We start from the raw sequence: 27,048 nt of genomic DNA on the forward strand, positions 1-27,048 counted from the left end.
GATAATTTATTCGTACAAAATATGTAAGAATATACAAATCTTCTTATTACATCCTTTTTTTTGTCGAGGGAGTGACATAAAGTTTTCTTAAAAACGTTTTAGAAAAAAAAAAGTGAAGTGGGGAAAACGCGAAACAATGCTAAAACCCGTGACGCAACCAATGACATATAATAATACCTAGACTGACGATGCATTTTTGAAAGTATCGTTGAATGCAAATCAGCTGGACCCGCCATTTTGGTAACCCATTTAGTAACTATTCTCATGTTAAAAACTACTATTAAATTGATAACTCGCTTCCTTATTATCTCGATGATCAGGCAATTCTTTAATAAAGTTTGGGTCAGACATAGGAATAAATTGGCCTCTCGTTTAAAATTTTTAATAACGATATGGGTAATCAAAATGGCGTCCCCAGCTGTTTTTCACTGATGTACACTTCTAATGAATGCATCGTCAGTCTAGGTATAATTATTATATGTCATTGGACGCAACTTAACATTATAAGACTTCAATTTAACTATATAGTTGGGTAATGGCTAAATGTCGGTTAATTCGGGTTCAAATCTTCAGGCGCCTACCGGAGAAAATCCGTTAGCATTGAGGCGTTATATATCGGTTTCTTCCAAATTATTTGAGCTGCTATCCTTTTAAGCAAATCCCCGAGACTAAAAGTGATAGTTTTCGGCTATAAACCTGGTTTTAGCCGACTAAGAATTGGGGCTTAAACGGCTTAAAATAAAGAAATTATCCAAACATTACTTCTAACGTGCGTTTTTGTTTTTAAAAAAAAATTGAATGACCTGAAAATGGTAGAGTTCGTGTTCCAAAATATACAGAGCACCACTTACCTTTGTGAATATTAGGAAAAATTTTCTCTTTCACACTGCATTTATAGTAAACGCGTTATCTTCGAACGTTGCGTTATTTAACGCAGCGTTATCACAGCTGATTCAGTTTTAAAAACTAATTTAAGATAAAGCTAAAATAGAGATACTTTTTTTATCGAATTAGCAGCTATTATTTTCATCGTATTGCACATTTTTTATATATCAACGCATCGCAAACATATGTTTTTAATAATTTCATGGTATCGTTATCGCCATAGCGCTTTATTTTCTATTTTAACGCTGCGTTAAATAAAGCAACGCTTGAACATAGCACGTGTGCTATCAAGGCTTAACTCTTGAAACTTCAACTCAATTTACATACTTAATAGTAGGGGTGTACCGATACCACTTTTTGGAGGTCGATCCGATCCGATTCGATATTCCAGATATTAAATTGATATCGGCCGATAACCGATCCGATATCATATCTAATTTTGTATTCTGTAAAGATACCGGTTATAATTTTTAATATACTTTTTATTAGTACAACATCTATAATTTTACTATACCATAACATATGTCATTTAAATATATTATAATGATCAATTATAGTTTATATTCAATTCAATTGCAATTATTTATATAATAAGTAATAACATTAATCTATTTACATAATTAGTAATAAACAAATATATTGAAATTTAAAATTAATATATCGAAGATTTCTTTTTAGAAATACCAAAATTTTCAATTTAGCAGAGATCGGTCTGCGGTGATGGGGCTGTTAATATCACTATCATCACTAAAAAACAAATTCTTAAGAGATTAATGAACATTTTTTTAAACAGAATGCGAAAAAAAATAACTATATTGCAGAATGTTTATTAACTAATTATTACTATTAAAAAAATTAAACATAAAAATGGATTTCGATTTTATTTATAAAAATAAATGGTTTTTTAGATATAACTTTTTTTAAATTTTGTTAAAAGCGCCAATTTATATCGGATCGGATCGGAAATTTTATAATATTTGCCGATAATCGATATTTAAAAATGGGCGAAATATCGGCCCTATCCGATCCGATATAAAATATCGGTACATCCCTACTTAATAGCTATATAACAAATTTTTCGTGTAGAAATTGAGCAGAATTCACGGAGTGGATATATCTAAACATGTTGAAAATATACGATTCCGGCAAAATTATGTCCTTTAAAAAACTAAAAAGAAGAAAAGGAAGATTGAAATTTGCTGAAAACCAGGGGTTAATTGAAGCATACTCTTGAAATTTTTTAAAAAGCACTACAAAGTATATAGCCTTCTTTCTTTGTTTAGTCAAGTAGAGCTCTTTGTGGCTCTCTTTCAAGTAAAGAGATACAGTTTAGTAACTAAAATCCATTATATTGGTGGGCATATTTATATTATATTGAATATATATATATCAGAGACCCTGAAGAGGTACCATTTGAGCGGCCAGGCTCGGATTTTTTTTATGGCGATTTTAAAATCTTCGACCCGGCCCGAGTATTTTTTAATTAAATTCGGCCCGGTCCGGGTACGGCCAGGCATGCCGGTCTCTGATACATTTCATTCATAGGGCCCCATCCAGGGTTCCCATACGTATTTCCCCATTCAAACAAAGGTATTTTTTTTACCCCACTTTTGGCTGGAGGGCACCTAGGCTGGATTTATGGGCTTGTTCGGGATGTAAGATGGCGAAGAAAATAGATCAAGGTCGTACAACAATATTCAAAATTTTTAAAAAATATATAAATATATATATATATACAAACCCAAAAACCGGGCCCTAAAATTTTGACCCTCTTTCACAATTCTTTTGATATAGGGTGGAATATTTTTTTTAAAAAAAATATATGTATCGTTCAGAATTAGCTTCGGTATAATAATTCGTTTATTAAAATGTAACGCGATTCGCTCAAACGACGAATAAATTTTTGCGTATCTTTTGAAATACGATATCTACCAATAAAATAACAATATTAATACATAATTATGTGGTATTATCTTTATTCTAGTTAATATAATATAAATTGATAGAAATAAAAACGAGGGAGGATGAGGATACAATAACATTATAAATCGATTAAAAATAATATACAGTACAAATATTAAATTTTAATCTTGAATTTTTTAAATGTGAAAAAAAAAACAGATAATACCATATATATATATATATACATATATAAAAAATATTTATGGCATTGGCAATGTTGTGTAGATTTTGACGAAAAACATTTCCATGTATTTTTTTGTTTTTAAAAAAAAATATTTCGTGAAATAAAATTTTATTCAGTCTTATAAAATTTTAAAATGTTGATCAATGAATGTTTTTAAAGTATATATGAAATTAATATTGATAGGGAAGTAAACACATGGAATTTAAATCGAGTTTTTTTAAAAAAATGGCTACTAAATGAGGGAAAATATCAGAGTTGTAAAGGATCTAGATACTTATATAAAAATGTGGTATCTGTATCTTGATAGATTTTTGATTAAATAATCTGTATCTAGATATTATTTTAGACGTTGTATCTGTATCTAGATCCATTTAAAAAGTATCTTTTAACAACTCTGGAAAATATAATTAAATATTCTCAAATGTTGTTCCCAATTCCGGGAAAGATGGACAATATTTCCTCAAATTTTAGCCATTTTTTTTTTTTAAATTACTCATTTTTTATATACAAGTGTTTAATTCCCTCGCATCTAGTGTTGTTAAACGGCTGGCTTTGAGCCGATTTTTTAAAAACGGTACAATACTTCATCTAGAAAAATATTCCCTGAAGTTTTTGCTCATAGAAGGAACAAATGTCTAGACATGTATTATCGAAATTTTGATGCTTAGGCAATATTTTTCTGGCTAGAATATTGAGTTAGCCGTTTTTAAAAAATAGGCTCAAAACGAGCCGTTTAACAACACCACTTCGCATCTATTAATATTATTTTTAAATTTTTTTTATAGGAGATATAAGTGAGATTCCCAATTTTTTAGCGATTTTTTTTTTGTTTCGGCGAATTAGAACCTAACCCGTGAAATGTGAATGGTTAGTTGGCAACAACCGTTACAATTTGAAATATATTAGGGTGAAAAAAAAGGAAATTAAATTGTTTCCATTTTTTTTAAAAAAAGGCGCGAAAAAAGCCTTAGCCCTGCATTTCCAGTTAGCACGAATTCGCAGCGAAGTAAACAGAATATGCTGTATTTTTGTATACTTTACACGAGTACACTTCGCCACAAATTTAGTACACTTCGCCACGAATTAGGGTTCGCCATGATTTTAGTAAACTTCGCCACAAATTTAGTAAACTTCGCCACAAATTTAATGCACTTCGCCACAAATTTAATAAATAAAGGGTAAAGAATGATGAAAATGGGGAGAGGCGAAAAAAAAAATGAGGAAACGAAATCGTCAAATCTAGCAGCCCTCTCTAAGTTTTTTTTTTAAAAAAAATAATAAAGTCTCAACTGAAGTGCCAATATGTGATGATTCAATTTAGAGGGTTTTATTGATTATTCGAAATATTATTGATCGCTTAAAGTTCGCAATAGTGACCGGAAATTGAAACACTGTAATCGCGGATCTATCGGAACCTGAACACACTTTTTTTTATATATCGGAACACTTGAACCGGATGAACTTTTTTAAACGGATATATAGTTATTTTTATATATCGAAACACTCGAAATAGGAAGACTTAAAGTTATCAAGAAACCGGATATGGTTTTTTATATATAGAAATACTTGAAGAAGTACTTTGTTAAAATATTAAAAAACCGGATATAGTTTTTTATATATTTAGTCCATGTTTTCAGAACTGCGAAATATAATATACATATATATATATATATGGGATATTAAATATAATTACGGAGTTTGATGCCTATTGGTAGTCCTTCCGAAGGTGTCAAAGGATATATCGAACCAGGCATAAATGTCAGAATGAGCCTTGTGATAGGCGTCGCATATCTCCATGGGAGTTTGACCACTCTCCAAAGCTTTCAATTCCGTAGCAGTCCCGTATTCATCTGTCCCGCAAAGGAATAATGTGTTTGTATAAGGTTTAAATCGGCAATACCTGTTTTAAGTATGTTTTTATTTAAATATAAAACAAAAAATTGTTTTATAGGGCCAAAAAAGAAGATAAATATTTTGAATAGGTTATTGAAAACATTTTATAGAGCCTAGCCTATAAATTGGGGTGTAAATATTGTAATTCAAACACCGTATACATTACCCCTCGTTTTACAAAACGGATATGACGTAATTTTTTCTTCATATGCATGTCCTTCTTATCCTTATTATCCTTCTTATATATCTAATGACGTGTTGTATTTCCCTCCCTTTTAAAAAAATTTTTATTTTTTGCTTTCCATATATGAATCGTAAAAATATTTTCATTCCATCTTCGGTCTAGAATTGGGGTGCACCATTTTTCCCAAATGTTTAAAAATGAGAAGAAAAAAAATCCACAGTTAAAGTTTTAAAATCAACTATAGGAAAAGTTTATCGATCAATTTAAATTAAAAATTTCGCAAATAATGTATCATATTAATCAATTAATTAATTAATAATTTTGCCTAAAAAAAATATAGATATAAAATTTTTATTTCATAAAAAAATCGAAATTAAAAATGAAGCAAACACGACAACTTTATTGAGTATTTGTAAATACGTGAACGTTTTATATTTTTTTTTACGCGAAATGCCAATCAACCAATTAAAATAAGGTTGGATAGAAAGATTAGATGTAATATATTATATGTGGATTTTATTATATTTTTAATTAATTTCTTTATAAAAAAAATATCCGTAATTTTTATATAAAAAGAAATTAATTTTCTTTCGAATAATTGGATTTATATTGTAGTTTTATTTGTCTTTTGATTTGATAATTTTATATAATTCTTGACGATTCGTTTTTTAGAAAGTTTGGTTAAGTTTCTAGGATTTGTTTGGGTAGATTTTAGATTTGTTTTAGTTTGTGTTTGTAGGTTTTTTTTTAGTTATGACTTCCTCTTTCTTTTTTTAGTTGCATGTGTTTTATATTTGGTGATATTAATAAAAACAGAAACTATTAAGTGATATAATATAATAAGTTTGAAGTGTTTAAAATAACAGAAATACCATTTATGGTTAGGAAAAAAAATTTAATAATTAATAAAAATTTTTCATAACAACACTTTTTAATTACAAAAAAATAATTTTTTAAATTTAAAATGTTTAATATTTAACAGAGTTGTTAAAGGATCTAGATACTCTAGATATAAAAATGTGGTATCTGTATCTGTATCTAGATAAATTTTTGATTAAAATATCTGTATCAAGATATTATTTTAGACGATGTATCTGTATCTAGATCCATTTAAAAAGTATCTTTTAACAACTCTGATAGTTAATAATATTTTATCCAAATAATACCAATAATAGTTTTAGAAAATTCTTCTTTATTATAATAATAATTCCTTTTTAACTAATCATTCCTTTTCCACATCATTTTCGCAATCTGCTATATAAGTGCCAATTCTACTATAATAAACCCTTACGATTTTACAAACTTTTATAATCATATGCATGATTTTTTGGAACTTGGTTTTCGGGAACAACCAATCAATTAAAAGTAATATAAATTTAATATTTTATATATTATTTTTATCTTTTCTCTATTTATATAAAAATAAAGATACCAATGTCGAAACGCTCAAAACTAAACGAGAATTGCAATTTTAAAATATAATATTTTCTTACAAAATCAAATCATTATGGTAAATTATTGTGTTTGTGTTTGTATTTGTAATTATTAGATTATTATAAATATATACAAAATAAAATGTTCTTTGGTTGATAATTTTTATATTTCATTCTTTCTGAGCGCCTTTCTATAGAAAAAAAAAAGAATGGCATTTACATTTTGTATCTGCAATATAAGTTAATTACTATAAAAGGTGGGTGGTGGCTGATTTTAAGTTTTAAATTCTTTAGTGTAAGTCTTTATGATCAATATTGAGATTCAAGGTTCTCAGAATCTGTAATAAAGATCAATAAATACATAGTATTATTTTTTGTATACAATACAAGTAATATACCACTTATACTTTACAAATCTTCCAAAAAATTAATTTTCCAATTACATACGATATTCTAGAAACATAGGTAAATTCTTATATTGTAAAATTTGAAAAAATATTCACTTAAACTATTTTTTTTCCTAATACATACTAAATGTGGTATTTCTGTTTTTTTTTAAACGCTTCAAACTTATTATTATACCACTTGATAGTTTTTGTTTTTATTATATCACCAAATGAAAAACATGCAACCCTGTAATGTTCAAAATCTTCTATCTATAATAATTTTTTTTTAAATTAGAATTTAGTGTTATTAAACCAATGACAAGCGTCGTTAAAAGCAAATCAGCTGAACCCGCTATTTTGGTAACACGTATAGTAATTATTATCATGTTAAAAAACTGCTATTAAATTGATAACTTGCTTCCCTTATTATCTCGATGATCCGGTAATTCTTTAATAAGGTTTGGATCAGATATAGGAATGCATTAAACTCTCGTTTAAAATTTTAATAATATGATTAGTGTAACCAAGATGGCGTCTCCAGCTGATTTTCATTTGATGTACACTTTTAATGAATGAATCGTCAGTCTAGGTATTATATATGTCATTGTGTTAAACTATCCATCTCTAAATCAACTATAAAACAGCGTAGCCATGATTTTATCCAGAAATATTCTAATCGATCTTCAGGTGAGACTCAACTAGAAGCTTTGCCCTCTAGCGTTGAAGTTTCAACAGAGCTACGCTAATCTTTCCTCATTTCCATCTAACTGGAAGTATATGTCATCTGCGCACGATATTATTCTGTTTGCAAAACGTATCGCGTGGTGTGACCCTAAATCTGCTGGATCGGATGCGCCCTGTGCCTCGACAGGAGTGGCGATAGAGTACAACCTTGTTAAGGCTTGGCTAAGACACAAGAGAGGATGGTCAAGGTTAGGTAACTTAACAACACTATTAGAAATTTAATAAATAAATTCAAGATAATAACATTCCAAATCGTCGAAATTAACACTATATCTTCATTTTATTTATTTTTTTTTTTTTCTCCTAATTTATTTCTAAACAATTAAATGTTTTCTTAATAAAATTTATATATAAAAAAACTGATATTTAATTTTTTTTTAAAAAAAATTTTCCATACATTCCCTATCAGCTCTAACTCAGAGCATAAAACTCTAAACATAGTTCTAATATCCTCTTTTTTTTTAGTCTCGTCGCTAATTTTTGCCATTCACTCTTCGGGATCAATTTAATATTTAAAAAAAAATTTGTTGTAGCAAATTCATGGTCAAAATTTGGCTAAGTGTTTTAGAGATCCTGTAAAAAAAATTGTTACTTTTAAAATCATATTATTTGGATTTAAAAATGATAATCTATCATTGCAAATAATAAAAATGGTCCCACTTTAGACATTTTAATTGACCTTTAATTTAGTGAATGGGATTGAATTTGAAAATTTTTTGAATGCTAACTGGAATTCTGAATAATTAATTGGGATTCATTCCCTTCTTATTAATCTGTAAAGAGTGAGAGGGCTATGGATTTCATCTTCTTCTTTTTTAAAAGAAAAAAGGAAAAATCTTCCAATTTGGCTGTGCACTGAATCGCCCTCTAGTAAAAATTGAATGGTCAGGAGCACCATATTTGATTTGAATTGTTTCGATTACACTCGTTGTATTATTTAGCTAAATAATGTTTTTAAAAAAGCATAAATTATAACGGAATTTTTTATTTAGGGCCACACAGGAATCAGCCCATAGAATTAGGTGCGAGAAAGTTGGAAATTTTTTTTTAATATCACATCTCTACTTAATGCTATCACACATTGCAAGCAATTTTTGCATTGACGCCAAATAGCATAATCTCCCACCTTTGTCTTGACTAAGATATGCGGTTTCATTTTTAAAGAGATAATTTATCTTCTATAATAAGAAGACCCAACCTCAGATCCTGGTAATGTTGTAACATTTTGAGGGTCAAAGGATCTGACTAAAAAAAATTTTTTGACTTGGCTATAATCATATCCATACCTCTTATCAATGCTATTTTCAACATAATCTTCATGGTGTTTAGAAGAGTAATTATTTAATATCTTGTGCATTCATAATTTTCCTTCATATCTACCTATAACTGGTTTAGCAAATCTAATATTAAAATTATTTTTAAATATTATTATGTGTTATTGATCTTTAACAGGAATTCTTGATAATTCATCTCATTTTTTAGAATATAAATCTTAGGGCATTGCTATAATTGAGACTTCCCTCGAAGTATTCCTTTGAAGAATCTTTCCGCTTGTACCTTCTCTAGGAGCCAAATAAGTTTCAGTATTTTGGTATAAATTTTTAAAGAAATAACGGTTTATTACATATATCAAGTTTTTCTTTAAAAAAAAAAATCGTCTGCAAACTCTAACTTTAACATTCTCCACTTCAAAAAAAATATAAGTATGAATAGTTATTATAATTTAAAGAATCTTTTGCCCTTCTCTTACATGGAGTCCTAACAATAAATTTTCTAAAGAAAGGTGCCTTAGCATCATCAGCCAATCTCCAAAAAGCCGCATGAATAATTTTATTCTGATCTGCATAAACTTCTTTATGACATTGAAATATAGATTTATGAGAACGATCATTTCTGCACCATCCTTGCTCTTTTCAAATCACCTTTCCCTTTAGTCTTTTTCTTTCATTTGCTTTGCTTCTAGAAGTTCGAGGGCTAGGTAAAGTAAAAAATAATGAGATTCCTTAATTCAATTTCCATAGCTATATTTAATGAACAAGTAATGCTTAATAATTTATTATTTAAATTAGGAGCAAGTAGATTATTAAAATATTGTGATAAATTTTACATATTATACTCGTTTTCAAATTCAATTTTTATATCTTTATTTAAAGATTCCACATGAAAACTATATTAAAAATACTACTGCTACAAAATATTAAGAAATTTAACTTGATAGCATTGATCTAGAATTGGAGTGCTTTACTCAATATTTTAAAAATTTTTTAGTTAGAAATGGATAAAATAAACTCGTTTATTCCCAATATATATATAAATAAAAACTAGATTTTAAAAAAATATTAATTTTTGGCCAAAGTTATAGCTCTTGTCAATTTTGCGCTAATAAAACGGACGTAATCTTTGCTTCATATTCACGACCTATCCTATTATCTTATTTAATCGCGGGTTGTATTTCCCTCCTTTTTTCAATTTCTCGACTTCCATATTGAATCGTAAAATATTTTTCATTCCATATACATCCCCGAATTATTTTAATGTCAAGCTAAATTATTTATTATTTTATAGTATTCTTAATATAGTTTTCATGTGTAATCCTTGAATAAATGTATAAAAAATTGAACATGAAATGCAATAATTATATCTAAAATAAAATAAAAATTCCATTATAATTTATGCTTTAAAACACTATTATTTAGCTAATAATACGACTTAGTGTTGTTAAACGGCTCGTTTTGAGCCGATTTTTAAAAACGGCTAACTCAATATTTCATCCAGAAAGATATTAGTACTACGCAAGTCCGAAGATTTTGCTCATAGAAGAAACAAAGGTCTAGACATATATTGACAAAATATCGAGGCTTAGACAATGTTTTTCTGGCTAAAATATTGAGTGCCGTTTAACAACACTTATACAACTAGTGTAATCGAAGCAATTCAAATCAAATATGGTGCTCCTGGCCATTCAATTTTACGGGAGGTCGATTCAGTGAGCCAAATTAAGATGTTTTTAAAAAAATGGAATCCATAGCTCTCTCATTTTTTTTTATAAATTAATTAGAGATGCAAATCATAAAAAATCCATTTGAAGTGTTTGAAATGACCCCAAATAATTATTTAGATTTCCATTCTGCATCAAAAAATTTCAAATTTAATTATATTTCATTCACTAAATTAAAGTTAATTAATATTTCAAAAGTGGAATCATTTTATTTGCCATATAGATTACAATTTAAATCTAATATGATAAAAGTATCAATTTTTACAGGATTTGAAAACAGGTAGGTTTTTCAAAATATTAAATTGATCCCAAGAATGAAGGGCAAAATTAACGATGAAAGTAAAAAAAAGTAGAAATATGTTAGAGCTTATACCTATAGCTGATAGAGAATTATATGAAAAAATTATTAATAAAATATTAGCATTATCCTTATATTCATTTTAATTAATTGTATGAATAAATTAGAAAAAAAATATATAGATATGTTATTTTTGATGATATGAAATTATTATTTCAAATTTATTTTATTTTAAAAAAAATGTAAATTGAACATTTTGAATATTGAAAAATATCTATTATTGCTTCACTTGCATTTGATTTATCAAATAAATTTTATATTTAAATTTTTAGACTATAATTTATGATAAATTATTTGTGAAATTTTTCATTAAATTCAGGGAATGACTAAAATACGCGTCCCCGAAAACTACGCGTCCCTACGCGTCCCTACGCGTCCCCGGTCAAAACGATTTATTTTTATTAATATTAATGGGAAATCTTATTAAGCTTTATAAGATGAGTTAGAAAATGTTTTTTTTAATTTAAAAAAAATACGGTAACTATATAAAATTTACAAAAATTTATTTTTTAAAAAAATAAACTACGCGTCCCTACGCGTCCCTACGCGTCCCTACGCGTCCCCGGTCAAAATACAGTTTTTTTAAAAAAATCAAAACGGATTCATATTTAGCTCATTAAAAGAATACAGAATATGTAAATATTATATTTTAAACTATTTTATAACTTAGTGATTTTTTCAAAAAACACTTTTTTTTTCAAAAACACTACGCGTCCCCGGTCAAAAAACCGTTTTTTTTAAAAAATAATAGCAGATTCATGTTTAACTTTTTAAGGAGATTCAGAAAATGGTATTAATAAAAAAATTTAAAAAAAAAATTTTTTTCGAAAAATTTTTTTTTGGCTAAACTACGCGTCCCTACGCGTCCCCGGTCAAAATACAGTTTTTTTAAAAAAATCAAAACGGATTCATATTTAGCTCATTAAAAGAATACAGAATATTTTAATATTATATATTAAACTATTTTATAACTTAGTGATTTTTTCAAAAAACACTTTTTTTTTCAAAAACACTACGCGTCCCCGGTCAAAAAACCGTTTTTTTAAAAAAATAATAGCAGATTCATGTTTAACTTTTTAAGGAGATTCAGAAAATGGTATTAATAAAAAAAAATTTTAAAAAAAATTTTTTCCAAAAAAATTTTTTTTTGGCTAAACTACGCGTCCCTACGCGTCCCCGGTCAAAATACAGTTTTTTTTTAAAAATCAAAACGGATTCATATTTAGCTCATTGAAAGAATACAGAATATGTAAATATTATATTTTAAACTATTTTATAACTTAGTGATTTTTTCAAAAAACACTTTTTTTCGAAAACACTACGCGTCCCCGGTCAAAAAACCGTTTTTTTTAAAAAATAAAAGCAGATTCATGTTTAGCTTTTTAAGGAGATTCAGAAAATGGTATTAATAAAAAAAATTTAAAAAAAAGATTTTTTTCGAAAAAATTTTTTTGGCTAAACTACGCGTCCCTACGCGTCCCCGGTCAAAATACAGTTTTTTTAAAAAAATCAAAACGGATTCATATTTAGCTCATTAAAAGAATACAGAATATCTTAATATTATATATTAAACTATTTTATAACTTAGTGATTTTTTCAAAAAACACTTTTTTTTTCAAAAACACTACGCGTCCCCGGTCAAAAAACCTTTTTTTTTAAAAAATAATAGCAGATTCATGTTTAACTTTTTAAGGAGATTCAGAAAATGGTATTAATAAAAAAAAAATTTTTTTTTGGCTAAACTACGCGTCCCTACGCGTCCCCGGTCAAAATACAGTTTTTTTAAAAAAATCAAAACGGATTCATATTTAGCTCATTAAAAGAATACAGAATATCTTAATATTATATATTAAACTATTTTATAACTTAGTATTTTTTCAAAAAACACTTTTTTTTTCAAAAACACTACGCGTCCCCGGTCAAAAAACCGTTTTTTTAAAAAAATAAAAGCAGATTCATGTTTAGCTTTTCAAGAAGATTCAGAATAATTTTGGTAGTTGAGAATTCAAATAAAATATTTAAAAAAGCCAATGTCTAGCCCATATTTAAAATTAAAAAATTTTCAAGGATATCTATTTTAAATTTTACCCAAGTTGATTTCTATCATAAATGTAAATTATGATATTTCTAATACCCTTACATTGCAACATTTTTACCTCTTTTTCTCCTAAATATTAATATTTTTATGAAATATATTAATAAAGCATATTTAGTATCGATACACCTAATTAATTAGTAATTACCCATCAACCCCGTCATTCTGTTAAATTAATTTTATAAAAAAAAAAATTTAATATATATATATACAAATATATCAAAATATAAAATTGACGGGGGGGCTCAATGGTTAGAACGTATGCCTTCCGAACGATAAGTTGCGAGTTCGAATCCCGCATTGCCATAAAAAATTTAAAAAAAGAATTTTTAACATTAGCGAGATAATAATAGCTCTCGATTTATTTAACATTAAGATGATAGGAAAGTTGATAGAAAAAAAAAATTTTAACATTAGGAGAGTGAAATTAACGTTAAGAAGATATTATAAAGTTGATAGAAAAAAAATACGAAAAGTTCATTTCTTGATTACATTTATAGATAGTGTGTTAAAAAGCTAAAAAATCAAACAAAGTTGAGGGTTCTAAATCTGATTGATGAATTAGAAAATATTATAATTATTAATTTATTTTTCATTTATATAAGTTTTTTAAAATAACTTTCTAATCTTACATTAATAGTTAAAATTTATCATTTTATGTTTTGTATATGGGAGACTGGGGTTAGGACCCCGGGCTTGGCAAACCACTTAATCTCATTTCAAAATTAAATATCCTAATATAGTTTTTATTAGTTTACATCTATAGACAAAAAATCTTTTGAAATATTTAATTTATTAAAGATTTTATTTAAGAAATAAAATTTTGATGAAATTTTCAAAATTTTTACATGACAAAATTTTAATTTTTATTAAAATATATAATCATTTATATCTAAATTAAATTTTATAGTTAATTTTAAACACTCTTCTATAATTTGGAAAAGTTCAATGTGTATTTATTATATCTAGATAATATTTCAATCATAATTTGTCAATAATAAAATACCATTTATATTACATATTATTATATACAATCGTAATAGGTAAAAAAATGTAAATATTCATTTGTTGTAAAATAATGTGGGTGTTTCAATCACGGTAGTCTTTTTATTTCCGACGTATCACGATTTAGTTTTCCAATTTCAATCATTGACCAAACTATAATATGATGTTGTTTTCATCTTCGATATCTATTTATAGTTTATATAATAATATAATATATTTATTTTTATATGCCTTTTTACCTTCAATAAGAGAGTCTTTCTCGGGAGGCGCCAGGGAAGCCTCGGGCTATTGGAGATGTGAGGGAAATCATTATATAAGATACTGTCCAGAGCTGCGCCGAACCTATTATGATGTTTTGGAGACAAACCTCACCCCAGTGCGCCCAACTAATCGTCACTTTTTGGAGACAAACGACAAGGCGCACTTCTGCCCCCTCCCTAACGGCGCCCATTCCAGCCGTGCCGATTCACGTATGGGCGCTCATTCCAGCCGGGCCGATTACCGTATCGGCAACACCACCGAGCCCAAGTTAACAGGTTGACTTGGCGTCGGAGGTTAATATGCTTGATTTAAACGTCACGTCTAATGACCATCATATAGAAGATGAGTTATTAGACTAGGACAAATAAATTTTTTGTTTAATATTTTTTTTGTTTAATATTTTTTTTTAAAATTAATGTAAACTTTTTAATATATTATATTTTGGTTATATTTCAGGTTTAAAATTTTAAACCTGTTATATATCCATGGTCTTGGTATTTTTTTTAAACTAAGACCTAAAAGTAGATTATGACAAATAAATTTTTTGTTTAATATTTTTTTTTAAAATTAATGTAAACTTTTTAATATATTATATTTTGGTTATATTTCAGGTTTAAAATTTTAAACCTGTTATATATCCATGGTCTTGGTATTTGTTTTAAACTAAGACCTAAAAGCTCTTTCAACTGGTTGCCTCCACGTGGCTAAGAGCGGAAACATAAAAATATTAAAATTAATAATTTTTATATTTTTATGGCTAAAACCATAATAGTATAACTATAAAATATATTAAATATAAGATCAAAAGCAATAGCGGGACAAATCATTAATATAGTATAAATAATGTAATATTGTTTAGCTAATATTAGAGAAAGTTTGTACAGTTAGAACAATGCATCCAATTATTTTTTTGTAATAACAATATAAATAGTTATTTTTAAGTTTAAATATTACCAATTATTAAAGTCCTATAATTTGAAATTTTTGACTATAATTATTGAAGGTAAAAAGGCATATAAAAATAAATATATTATATTATTATATAAACTATAAATAGATATCGAAGATGAAAACAACATCATATTATAGTTTGGTCAATGATTGAAATTGGAAAACTAAATCGTGATACGTCGGAAATAAAAAGACTACCGTGATTGAAACACCCACATTATTTTACAACAAATGAATATTTACATTTTTTTACCTATTACGATTGTATATAATAATATGTAATATAAATGGTATTTTATTATTGACAAATTATGATTGAAATATTATCTAGATATAATAAATACACATTGAACTTTTCCAAATTATAGAAGAGTGTTTAAAATTAACTATAAAATTTAATTTAGATATAAATGATTATATATTTTAATAAAAATTAAAATTTTGTCATGTAAAAATTTTGAAAATTTCATCAAAATTTTATTTCTTAAATAAAATCTTTAATAAATTAAATATTTCAAAAGATTTTTTGTCTATAGATGTAAACTAATAAAAACTATATTAGGATATTTAATTTTGAAATGAGATTAAGTGGTTTGCCAAGCCCGGGGTCCTAACCCCAGTCTCCCATATACAAAACATAAAATGATAAATTTTAACTATTAATGTAAGATTAGAAAGTTATTTTAAAAAACTTATATAAATGAAAAATAAATTAATAATTATAATATTTTCTAATTCATCAATCAGATTTAGAACCCTCAACTTTGTTTGATTTTTTAGCTTTTTAACACACTATCTATAAATGTAATCAAGAAATGAACTTTTCGTATTTTTTTTCTATCAACTTTATAATATCTTCTTAACGTTAATTTCACTCTCCTAATGTTAAAATTTTTTTTTTCTATCAACTTTCCTATCATCTTAATGTTAAATAAATCGAGAGCTATTATTATCTCGCTAATGTTAAAAATTCTTTTTTTAAATTTTTTATGGCAATGCGGGATTCGAACTCGCAACTTATCGTTCGGAAGGCATACGTTCTAACCATTGAGCCCCCCGTCAATTTTATATTTTGATATATTTGTATATATATATATTAAATTTTTTTTTTTATAAAATTAATTTAACAGAATGACGGGGTTGATGGGTAATTACTAATTAATTAGGTGTATCGATACTAAATATGCTTTATTAATATATTTCATAAAAATATTAATATTTAGGAGAAAAAGAGGTAAAAATGTTGCAATGTAAGGGTATTAGAAATATCATAATTTACATTTATGATAGAAATCAACTTGGGTAAAATTTAAAATAGATATCCTTGAAAATTTTTTAATTTTAAATATGGGCTAGACATTGGCTTTTTTAAATATTTTATTTGAATTCTCAACTACCAAAATTATTCTGAATCTTCTTGAAAAGCTAAACATGAATCTGCTTTTATTTTTTTAAAAAAACGGTTTTTTGACCGGGGACGCGTAGTGTTTTTGAAAAAAAAAGTGTTTTTTGAAAAAAATCACTAAGTTATAAAATAGTTTAAAATATAATATTTACATATTCTGTATTCTTTCAATGAGCTAAATATGAATCCGTTTTGATTTTTAAAAAAAAACTGTATTTTGGCCGGGGACGCGTAGTTTAGCCAAAAAAAAAATTTTCGAAAAATTTTTTTTTTTAAATTTTTTTTAATAATACCATTTTCTGAATCTCCTTGAAAATCTAAACATGAATCTGCTTTTATTTTTTAAAAAAAACGGTTTTTTGACCGGGGACGCGTAGTGTTTTTGAAAAAAAAAGTGTTTTTTGAAAAAAATCACTAAGTTATAAAATAGTTTAAAATATAATATTAACATATTCTGTATTCTTTTAATGAGCTAAATATGAATCCGTTTTGATTTTTTTAAAAAAACTGTATTTTGACCGGGGACGCGTAGGGACGCGTAGTTTAGCCAAAAAAATTTTTTTGGAAAAAATTTTTTTTAAAATTTTTTTTTATTAATACCATTTTCTGAATCTCCTTAAAAAGTTAAACATGAATCTGCTATTATTTTTTTAAAAAAAAGGTTTTTTGACCGGGGACGCGTAGTGTTTTTGAAAAAAAAAGTGTTTTTTGAAAAAATCACTAAGTTATAAAATAGTTTAATATATAATATTAAGATATTCTGTATTCTTTTAATGAGCTAAATATGAATCCGTTTTGATTTTTTTAAAAAAACTGTATTTTGACCGGGGACGCGTAGGGACGCGTAGTTTAGCCAAAAAAAATTTTTTTCGAAAAAAATCTTTTTTTTAAATTTTTTTTATTAATACCATTTTCTGAATCTCCTTAAAAAGCTAAACATGAATCTGCTTTTATTTTTTAAAAAAAACGGTTTTTTGACCGGGGACGCGTAGTGTTTTCGAAAAAAGTGTTTTTTGAAAAAATCACTAAGTTATAAAATAGTTTAAAATATAATATTTACATATTCTGTATTCTTTCAATGAGCTAAATATGAATCCGTTTTGATTTTTAAAAAAAAACTGTATTTTGACCGGGGACGCGTAGGGACGCGTAGTTTAGCCAAAAAAAATTTTTTTTGGAAAAAATTTTTTTTAAAATTTTTTTTTATTAATACCATTTTCTGAATCTCCTTAAAAAGTTAAACATGAATCTGCTATTATTTTTTTAAAAAAACGGTTTTTTGACCGGGGACGCGTAGTGTTTTTGAAAAAAAAAGTGTTTTTTGAAAAAATCACTAAGTTATAAAATAGTTTAATATATAATATTAAAATATTCTGTATTCTTTTAATGAGCTAAATATGAATCCGTTTTGATTTTTTTAAAAAAACTGTATTTTGACCGGGGACGCGTAGGGACGCGTAGTTTAGCCAAAAAAAAATTTTTCGAAAAAAATTTTTTTTTTAAATTTTTTTTATTAATACCATTTTCTGAATCTCCTTAAAAAGCTAAACATGAATCTGCTTTTATTTTTTAAAAAAAACGGTTTTTTGACCGGGGACGCGTAGTGTTTTCGAAAAAAGTGTTTTTTGAAAAAATCACTAAGTTATAAAATAGTTTAAAATATAATATTTACATATTCTGTATTCTTTCAATGAGCTAAATATGAATCCGTTTTGATTTTTAAAAAAAAACTGTATTTTGGCCGGGGACGCGTAAGGATGCGTAGTTTAGCCAAAAAAAAATTTTTTTGGAAAAAATTTTTTTAAAATTTTTTTTTTATTAATACCATTTTCTGAATCTCCTTAAAAAGTTAAACATGAATCTGCTATTATTTTTTAAAAAAAACGGTTTTTTGACCGGGGACGCGTAGTGTTTTTGAAAAAAAAAGTGTTTTTTGAAAAAATCACTAAGTTATAAAATAGTTTAAAATATAATATTTACATATTCTGTATTCTTTTAATGAGCTAAATATGAATCCGTTTTGATTTTTTTAAAAAAACTGTATTTTGACCGGGGACGCGTAGGGACGCGTAGGGACGCGTAGTTTATTTTTTTAAAAAATAAATTTTTGTAAATTTTATATAGTTACCGTATTTTTTTTAAATTAAAAAAAACATTTTCTAACTCATCTTATAAAGCTTAATAAGATTTCCCATTAATATTAATAAAAATAAATCGTTTTGACCGGGGACGCGTAGGGACGCGTAGGGACGCGTAGTTTTCGGGGACGCGTATTTTAGTCATTCCCTTAAATTCATCGATAAATTTCTCTATATTTTATTTTAAACTTTAATTTTGTTATACCAGTACTCACACCAAGATATTTTAAACTTAAAATTATCCTCCCACCATTAAAATTGTGTTATACTATAGTCCATGGGTATAGCTTCTTTTTTACCCCATTATTTTTTATTAAGCCCATAGATGTTTAAGCAACATTTTTCAAAATGTTTTGCATATAAGTATGTGTGGCTTGCCCACAAACGTGTAGAGGGCTCCTCATATTTTTTCTTTTCATCCAAATTAAATTTGTTACAATCTGATGGAAATGAGGAAAACCTAGCATAACGCCTTTGAACTTTCAACTTCAAAGGGCAAAAGTGCTATGTATCGTGTACCATATGTTGATTTTCTTATTTTACATTGGTGCACTACAATTCTAGCCCGACAATATATCATGATATAGCTGTATAAATCTGTCCAAAATTTCCACTGAAAAATGATGACTCCCACTAGCGCCCAAAATGATATGTATATAATTTAAATATTATAATCATTTTGGTTGATAAGAATTTTTATTATTTTATTGTAACAACAATATTTTTTTCTAACATCTGGTATTATTTAATGTACAAAGTTTGAAATGCTCTTCAAAGAAAATTTTATTTAAAATTTAAGAATATTTTATAAGTAATTTTTCTTAATTTTATGCATAAAAATTCCTTTCATTATGAAGTTACAATTTTTTTTATTAAAAAAAATAGGTTTTCTTAAATTATATTTTTAAAGATTTTTTTTCAAACTCTGATTGTAATCAATAAAATATTTAATTTATAGGATTACCTGGCAAAAACATCGGCACTTAAAACACAGCCAATTATATTTCCAAGATGTGGAACATTGTTTATATAAGGGAGAGCACTTGTAATTAGAATATTGTTGTGATTTGATTTAGGCAAGCTAGGAAGATAACAAACAAATTTTAAAAAATATGTATTTTCATCTATTGGTTATTAATTCTAAATTTATAAATTTCAAATATATATTTATACATTGGATGAGTCTTTGGAGTACTCTTTGTAAGGCAAAAATTGATGTAGGAGCTTAATATGGAATCAACATCATTACTATTTGAATCTTTAACCCCATTGGCATTCATAATTTCTATCAATCATTTATAAATTAATATGTTGATGTAAAATAATAAAAATATTGACAAAAATATCAAAAACATATAATCATGATTTATTTTCAAAAAAACTGTGTATATAATCAAGCAGGATTATAGCAATTAATATCAACTTTCTTTTGGGAATATATTAAAAATATAATTTAAATTATAACTTACAATTCAACAACATATATATATAATCTTGGTAAATTTACTTGTAGGTTTGCAATAATTTAGGAATTTATTTTGAAGTATTTAATGTAATACTGAAGTGCTCTGCATAAAATACTATTTTGTTTGCTAATTATGGTAAACGCATAAATACCATGAAATTGAGAAATAGTAAATTTGAGGGTTTTTATTAATTTTAAATTTCGGGCAAAAGATCGAAACGTAAAAAACACCCAAGTTCTCCAAGTTCTCAAAAAATCAATTTTGTTTAAATTTAATATAGCATGAAAATTATTTTTAACTTAAATGGTAGATCTAATATAAAACTATATAAAGCGTTCAATGCGTATGTTATATGATTTTAGGGCAGTGCATTAGCATATCAAAGATTTTCTAAAATGTGTTGGTTGGAAACTTATAAGAAAGCAAAATAGTGAATTCGTCATAATGGCGAATTCCATTATGAATTTCTACAACTTATTGTTAATTATTGGTTAAATAAAGAAAAAAATATAGTATCAAGTTTAACTCTTCGGTATCATTCAAAAATGTTAATATTTGCTTTAAAAAATTCTTAACCCTTTATAGCACATGTGGGACAGGTCTCAGTCATTTATAAAGCTTTATTACTTAAACTTCGATATTTCTATCTAGATCCTTTAGTAGCATAATATTTTAAGGCAAAATGTATAAATTTAATTTTGATTTTGTTTAAGTAGTTTAAATGTTTTAGCTATTTTTGGAACTTGGGGTCAGCAGGTAACTGTTATAAATGAGATTTATATTATATATTATCAATGTTATAAATGTCATACATATATTATCAATGTTATAAATGTCATAGATACAAATCAATCATATTTATATATTTATCAGGTGATTGCCAGTCAATAAAGCCATCCATATTTGTGTATGCTTAATTAGTATATTGGCGACGTTGTCGATGATCTTATTATGAACAAAGAAGACAAAAATAAAGTAATTATGAATAAAGAAGAAAAAAATGATAATATTATGATCAAATTTGATAACTTCGACAATCAAAACAACTTTGCTGATTACATTGAATATATTGATGATATGTTGGAGATAAGAGGTATATTAATAAATAATGAAACCAAAAAAAAAATATTATTTGCGTATATGGGTATTAGTAATTTAGCAGAGATGAGGTCCTTTGTTTATCCAAAAATATTGAAAGATCTTAATTATGCAGAGATTATTGAAGTGGGTAAGAAAGTTTTTAAGCCTATTTCAACATTATTTAGCTCGAGAATTAAATTTATTCGGATAGAAAGAGGGGTTGGTGAACCAGTTGCGGAGTTTGCAGCTCGACTTAAAAAATTGGCTCAAGAATGTAAATTTGAATCTGACCTAGGTGGGAGATTGAGGGATCAGATGGTGGCTGGAATCAAAACGGGTGCATTGGAGAAAGATATTCGCACTAGATTTCCAGAAGGAATAAATGACTTGGGAGAAAGTGTGAGTTTTCCAAAGGTTTTAAATATGGCTTTGGCAATGGAAAGGGCTGAGGATGAAGTGACAATTTTGATGGTAAGAAAAGTCAATAAACCTAAGGAGCAGATAGAGAATAATCAAGAAAATTTTTCGAATCAAAAGTACTCATATAATAATATTAACAAAGAAAAGGGAAATTTTAGTTATTACAATAACAATAATAATAATTTTAAGTTTAGAGATAACACAATAATGATATGTATAAGTTTAATAAATGCTCAAAATGTGGGAGAACTCATCCCCCTTTCCAATGTTTTGCATCAAGGGTGAAATGTTATAATTGCCAAAAGGTAGGGCATTATGCTAAATATTGTAAGGGACAGAAGTTACATGCTATGCATATAGATGACAATTATTCATCAGATTCAATTATTAATATTTCCCAAATTGGTAGAAATAGTGCAAAGATATTTGTTTGGATAAATGGAGTACCTATAGAATTTGATTATGATACGGGGGCACAGGTATCGGTGATTGGGAAACAATATTGGGATGAAATTGGCCGACCCAAACTTGGACCAACCAAACCTTTATCAGTATATGGTAACCAACCGCTAGATGTGCTTGGTAAAACTATGGTGAGGGTTCGTCTTGGAAAGATAAGCAGATCACTACCGATTGTGGTGACCCGTTCAAATGACATTCCATTATTTGGACTACCATGGATACTGGCATTTAATATGTTTATTCCACGACAAGTGACTATACGTAGTATCACAAATAAAGAGGTTATGACAACCAATAAACAAATTGCTGGCATGACAACAGAATTTTTTAGTGTTTTTGATGACAAGCCTGGACGGGTGAATGATATAGAAGTTAGCATACATTTGAGTAAGGCAGCAAGGCCGAAATCATGGCCAGCTCGTATAGTACCTTTTCCATTACGAAAACCAATTGAAATGGAACTCGATAGATTGGTTAAATCAGGAATATTGAAGGCGATTGATCCAACACATAAACGGTTACATGGGCCACTCCAACGGTAAACGTACGAAAAACAAATGGAGAAACAGGATTTGTGCGGATTTTAAGGTGACATTAAACCCATATATTTTGTACGATTATCATATTATACCAACGGTGGATGATCTTTTAACCAAATTAAAAGATGGATTGAAATTTACGGTAATAGATTTGAAAGATGCATATTTACAATTACCAATAAAAGAAAGTTCAAAAGAATACTTAACCATATCGACCCACATTGGTTATTTCCAATATCAATGTATGCCTTTCGGTCTTTCAAGTGCGCCAACCATATTTCAAAGATATATGGACAATTTATTACAAGACTGCCAAATGACCGGAGTATATCTTGACGATATTATCATAACGGGGAAAAATGATGTAGAACATTTGAATAACGTAAAAAAAGTACTAATTAAACTAAAACAGGTGGGTATGAAGGCAAAATGGGCCAAAATACGTTTTTTAAATGAATCAGTTTCTTTTTTGGGTTTCGTAATAGACAAATATGGAATACATCCAGCGAAAGAAAAAATAGATGCTATTCGACGGATACCAACTCCTAATAATATACACCAATTACGATCTTTTTTAGGACTTGTGAATTATCGCGAGAGATTTTTGCCACATCTACATGGAATTGCCGCTCCTCTGCATAAACTAACAAGCATTAAATCTTGCTGGGGTTGGTCGGACAAGGAACAATAGGTATTTGATAAAATAAAACAGCTTTTGTCAACAAATAAAACGCTAATTCCATATTCGCCAAACTTGCCAATTATATTGGAATGTGACGCTTCCAACACTAGTTTTGGAGCTGTGTTATGTCATTTAGTGAAAAAAGATATTAGCAGACCAATCGCATTTGCCTCGCGAACACTTCTAGAGTCAGAGAAAAATTATGCACCAATAGAAAAAGAGGCACGAGCACTTTTGTTTGGTATGGAAAAATTTCATACATTCATTTTTGGTCAAAAATTTTTATTACGAACAGATCACAAACCTTTGGAAAAATTATTTGGTGATAAACGGGAACTACCAAAAATATCCAATAGTCGATTAACGCGCTGGGCTTGGAAAATGTCCGCATATGATTTTGATATTGAATATGTTCCTGGAAAAGAAAATAAAGTAGCTGATACATTATCTAGACTGCCAATAGATGGCATAAAATCAAATAATGATCAAAAAACGCGTTAAAAATTAGAGCTATAAATTTGCACGATATAAATATAAGTCAAGTTGAACTCCAAAAGGAAACAAGGAATGATAGCTTGTTTAAAAAAGTAGTTAAAAACATTGAGCATGGATGGGTGGATTTTGATGCGGAAAAAAATACAGAGTTAGTTTGTTTTTATAATCGTAGAGAGGAATTGTCAGTAGATCATGATGTTATTGAATGGAATGGGAGATTGGTAATTCCAACCATTTTGAGGAAATCAATTTTAACGATTATACACAGAGGGCATCCAGGAATAAATGCTATGAAATCAATTTTTAGAATGTATTGCTGGTGGCCGAATTGCGATAAAGATATTGAACAATATGTTCGTCAATGTATGCCTTGTCAAAGTAATCGGTCGAATATTATGGAGGTTCCTTTATATTCGTGGAACATATCTAATATATCATGGGAACGAATTCATTTGGATTTCGCGGGGCCTATTGATTCGTATTCATGGTTAGTTGGAGTTGATGCACAGACTAAATGGGTTGAGGTTGAGTTAATGAGAGAGACCACGTCCACGACAATGATCAGGGTTTTAAGAAAATGGTTCGCACGGTTTGGAACACCTAGACAAATCGTATCAGATAATGGACCTCAATTTTTTTCTGGAGAATTTCTAAAATTTTGTTTCGAGAAAAATATTAAAATGATACATACAACACCGTACCATCCAAAAACGAACGGTTTAGCGGAAAGAACGATACGAACCTTCAAGAGTCGATATTTTGCAACTAGGAAAGACATCAGGGAGCACGAGGAAGCCATGGGAGAAGTTTTGCTAGCATATAGAATGGGTGAGCATCAATCAACTGGACGTTCACCGGCTAAGTTATTATTGGGGTGAAATTTAAAAACGGGATTGAATTGGTTACGTCCTAATGTTAGTTATGAAATAGAACGATCGAATATACGACAAAAAGTAGCGCATGATGAACATAGTCATATGAGAGAATTTGAGATTGCACAACCGGTATGGGTGCATAATGAAATAAATTCAGGTTGAAGAGAAGGAGTTATAAAATCCAGAACTGGCAGATATTTTTATTTGGTAGAAAGCAAGGATAGAATGGTACGAAAGCATGCGGATCAACTTCGAAAAAGGGAGGTAGCTTAAGAAATGGAGAAGTCTGGGCCAGGGAAAGAAAATGGAGAAAATATGAAGTCAGAGAGAGAAGAGGAAAATATAAAAAATAAAGAGTCGGATATAGTTGAGATTTTAGAAAATGTGGAAGATAACGGAAAACTAGAAACGCGGAAATCACAAAGAGCCAGGAAACCTACAAATCGGTTGATTGAGGAATTGTAAGATCATATGTGTGGGGATATGTTATAAATGAGATTTATATTATATATTAACAATGTTATAAATGTCATACATATATCATAGATACAAATCAATCATATTTATATATTTATAAGGTGATTGCCAGTCAATAAAGCCATCCATATTTGTGTATGCTTAATTAGTATAATAACGCTATAATTAACAAAGTTATTTCATATCACTAAATAGATAGACAGCTACATCATAATTCTAGAAAAATTAAAATTTCTCTATTAAAAATGTTTATATAATATCGTCTATAACCATTTTATTCTAGCTCTTACAACGCGCATGACCCTGATACTACTTTACATTCTTATGCGCACCAAATCCGTTTCTGATAACTTTACAAACGGTGCAAATTCTGATTGATTACAATGCTGTTAAATCATTTCACATTACCTCCAAACCTCACATCATATCTCAAATACCCAAAGGTGCAAGGCTTCAAATAGCGTGACCTTGTTTAAAGAATCTAACATCTTTGCATTAGTCATCGATTGGCTTGATTTTTATCGTTCTCTTTCCACACCTTACATTTTGCTTCAATCATATTCAACAGCTTTCCACACCTTACATTTTGCTCCAATCATACTCAACAGGTGAAAATGCATCAGAGAATCCTCTTACTTAGATCTATGGCCTATATCCTTCAAAAATGACAAATATTGTAATAAAATGGAAAGTCATAATGCGCTTAAAACGAGAGTTGAACTTATATATGAGAGCCAATTCATCAAATTTAAAACTCTTCAGATTCTCTTTTTTATAAGCGCTATTTCTTAGTAGATCCTCCTTAAACGTCATTGCAGAGGGAATGAGATTTACCCATGATTGAAAACTTTATCGCTCTTAATCAATAAGTAAACCTGTGAACATTATCTTCTCATTTCAACTTTATCAGAAAATGGTTATGAATTTCTTTAAGCCATCCCTTCTAGTGATTTTAATTTACTACCTACAAACTATGATCTACGCAATGACATATAATAATACCTAGACTGACAATTCATTCATAAAAGGCATGTATCAATTGAAATCAGCTGAGTAAAGAGCTTAAAATTATTTTAGAAGATATAACTATATAATTAATGTAAATATTAATAACTTTGAAAATAAAAATATGCTTGTGATAAAATAAAGTGTTTGATTAATAAAATTGAATGAGTAGCAAATTAAATATAAAATAACAATTAATAATGGTCTCATGGTCATGATATTAAGAACTAACTATGGGAAAATATTTATTATAAATATAACCATCGTATTTATTAAAATATTTTTTTATATTAAGAATTTAAACATTTGATAGTAAGACAAATTATCATCGTAATCAACATGGTGTTAATGACGTCTCCAGCTGATTTCAATTGATACATGCTTAAAAATGCATTTTAATGAGGGAATTCAGCTTAGGTATTATTATAATTATATCTATGTCATGCCATATGACTCAGGCTTAATTGCAATAAGATTATTCTTCCTCGTGTTCTCTTCCTAGGGGAGGGGGGGGGGTTAAAAATATCCAGGATTTTCTTATGGGGTGGGGGGGGTTTCGGGTCTTATGTTTTAGCTTTTCTATTAAATTATTTATAATTTAATAATAAATATATATCTATTTTTAACTTTTATTTACTAATTTGTGCATATCGATATTACAAGCC

At 27.8% G+C, this 27,048-nt stretch overlaps 2 protein-coding genes across 2 annotated transcripts in view; one reads left to right on the forward strand and one right to left on the reverse strand.

The window, feature by feature from the left end:
- LOC135925351 (methionine--tRNA ligase, cytoplasmic-like) overlaps window positions 1-20,517 on the reverse strand; it is a 33,251-nt gene extending 12,734 nt beyond the window's left edge. The window contains exons 1-4 of the mRNA XM_065460625.1: window positions 20,390-20,517; window positions 20,056-20,167; window positions 19,847-19,963; window positions 4,725-4,931 (exon numbers count right to left, since the gene is read on the reverse strand). Of these exons, the coding sequence (XP_065316697.1) occupies window positions 4,725-4,931; window positions 19,847-19,963; window positions 20,056-20,162 (431 nt within the window). The 5' untranslated portion in view covers window positions 20,163-20,167; window positions 20,390-20,517. The remainder of the gene's footprint in view (window positions 1-4,724; window positions 4,932-19,846; window positions 19,964-20,055; window positions 20,168-20,389) is intronic.
- Window positions 20,518-22,198: 1,681 nt separating this feature from the next.
- Window positions 22,199-22,852, forward strand: LOC135923233 (uncharacterized). The gene has a single exon (XM_065457878.1). The coding sequence runs from the start codon at window positions 22,199-22,201 to the stop codon at window positions 22,850-22,852; it is 654 nt and encodes a 217-aa protein (XP_065313950.1).
- Window positions 22,853-27,048: the final 4,196 nt, after the last annotated feature.

Source organism: Gordionus sp. m RMFG-2023, chromosome 2 (genome assembly GCF_954871325.1).
Source record: "Gordionus sp. m RMFG-2023 chromosome 2, tfGorSpeb1-WG-v2, whole genome shotgun sequence".
In the NCBI taxonomy this organism is placed as follows: domain Eukaryota; kingdom Metazoa; phylum Nematomorpha; class Gordioida; order Chordodea; family Parachordodidae; genus Gordionus; species Gordionus sp. m RMFG-2023.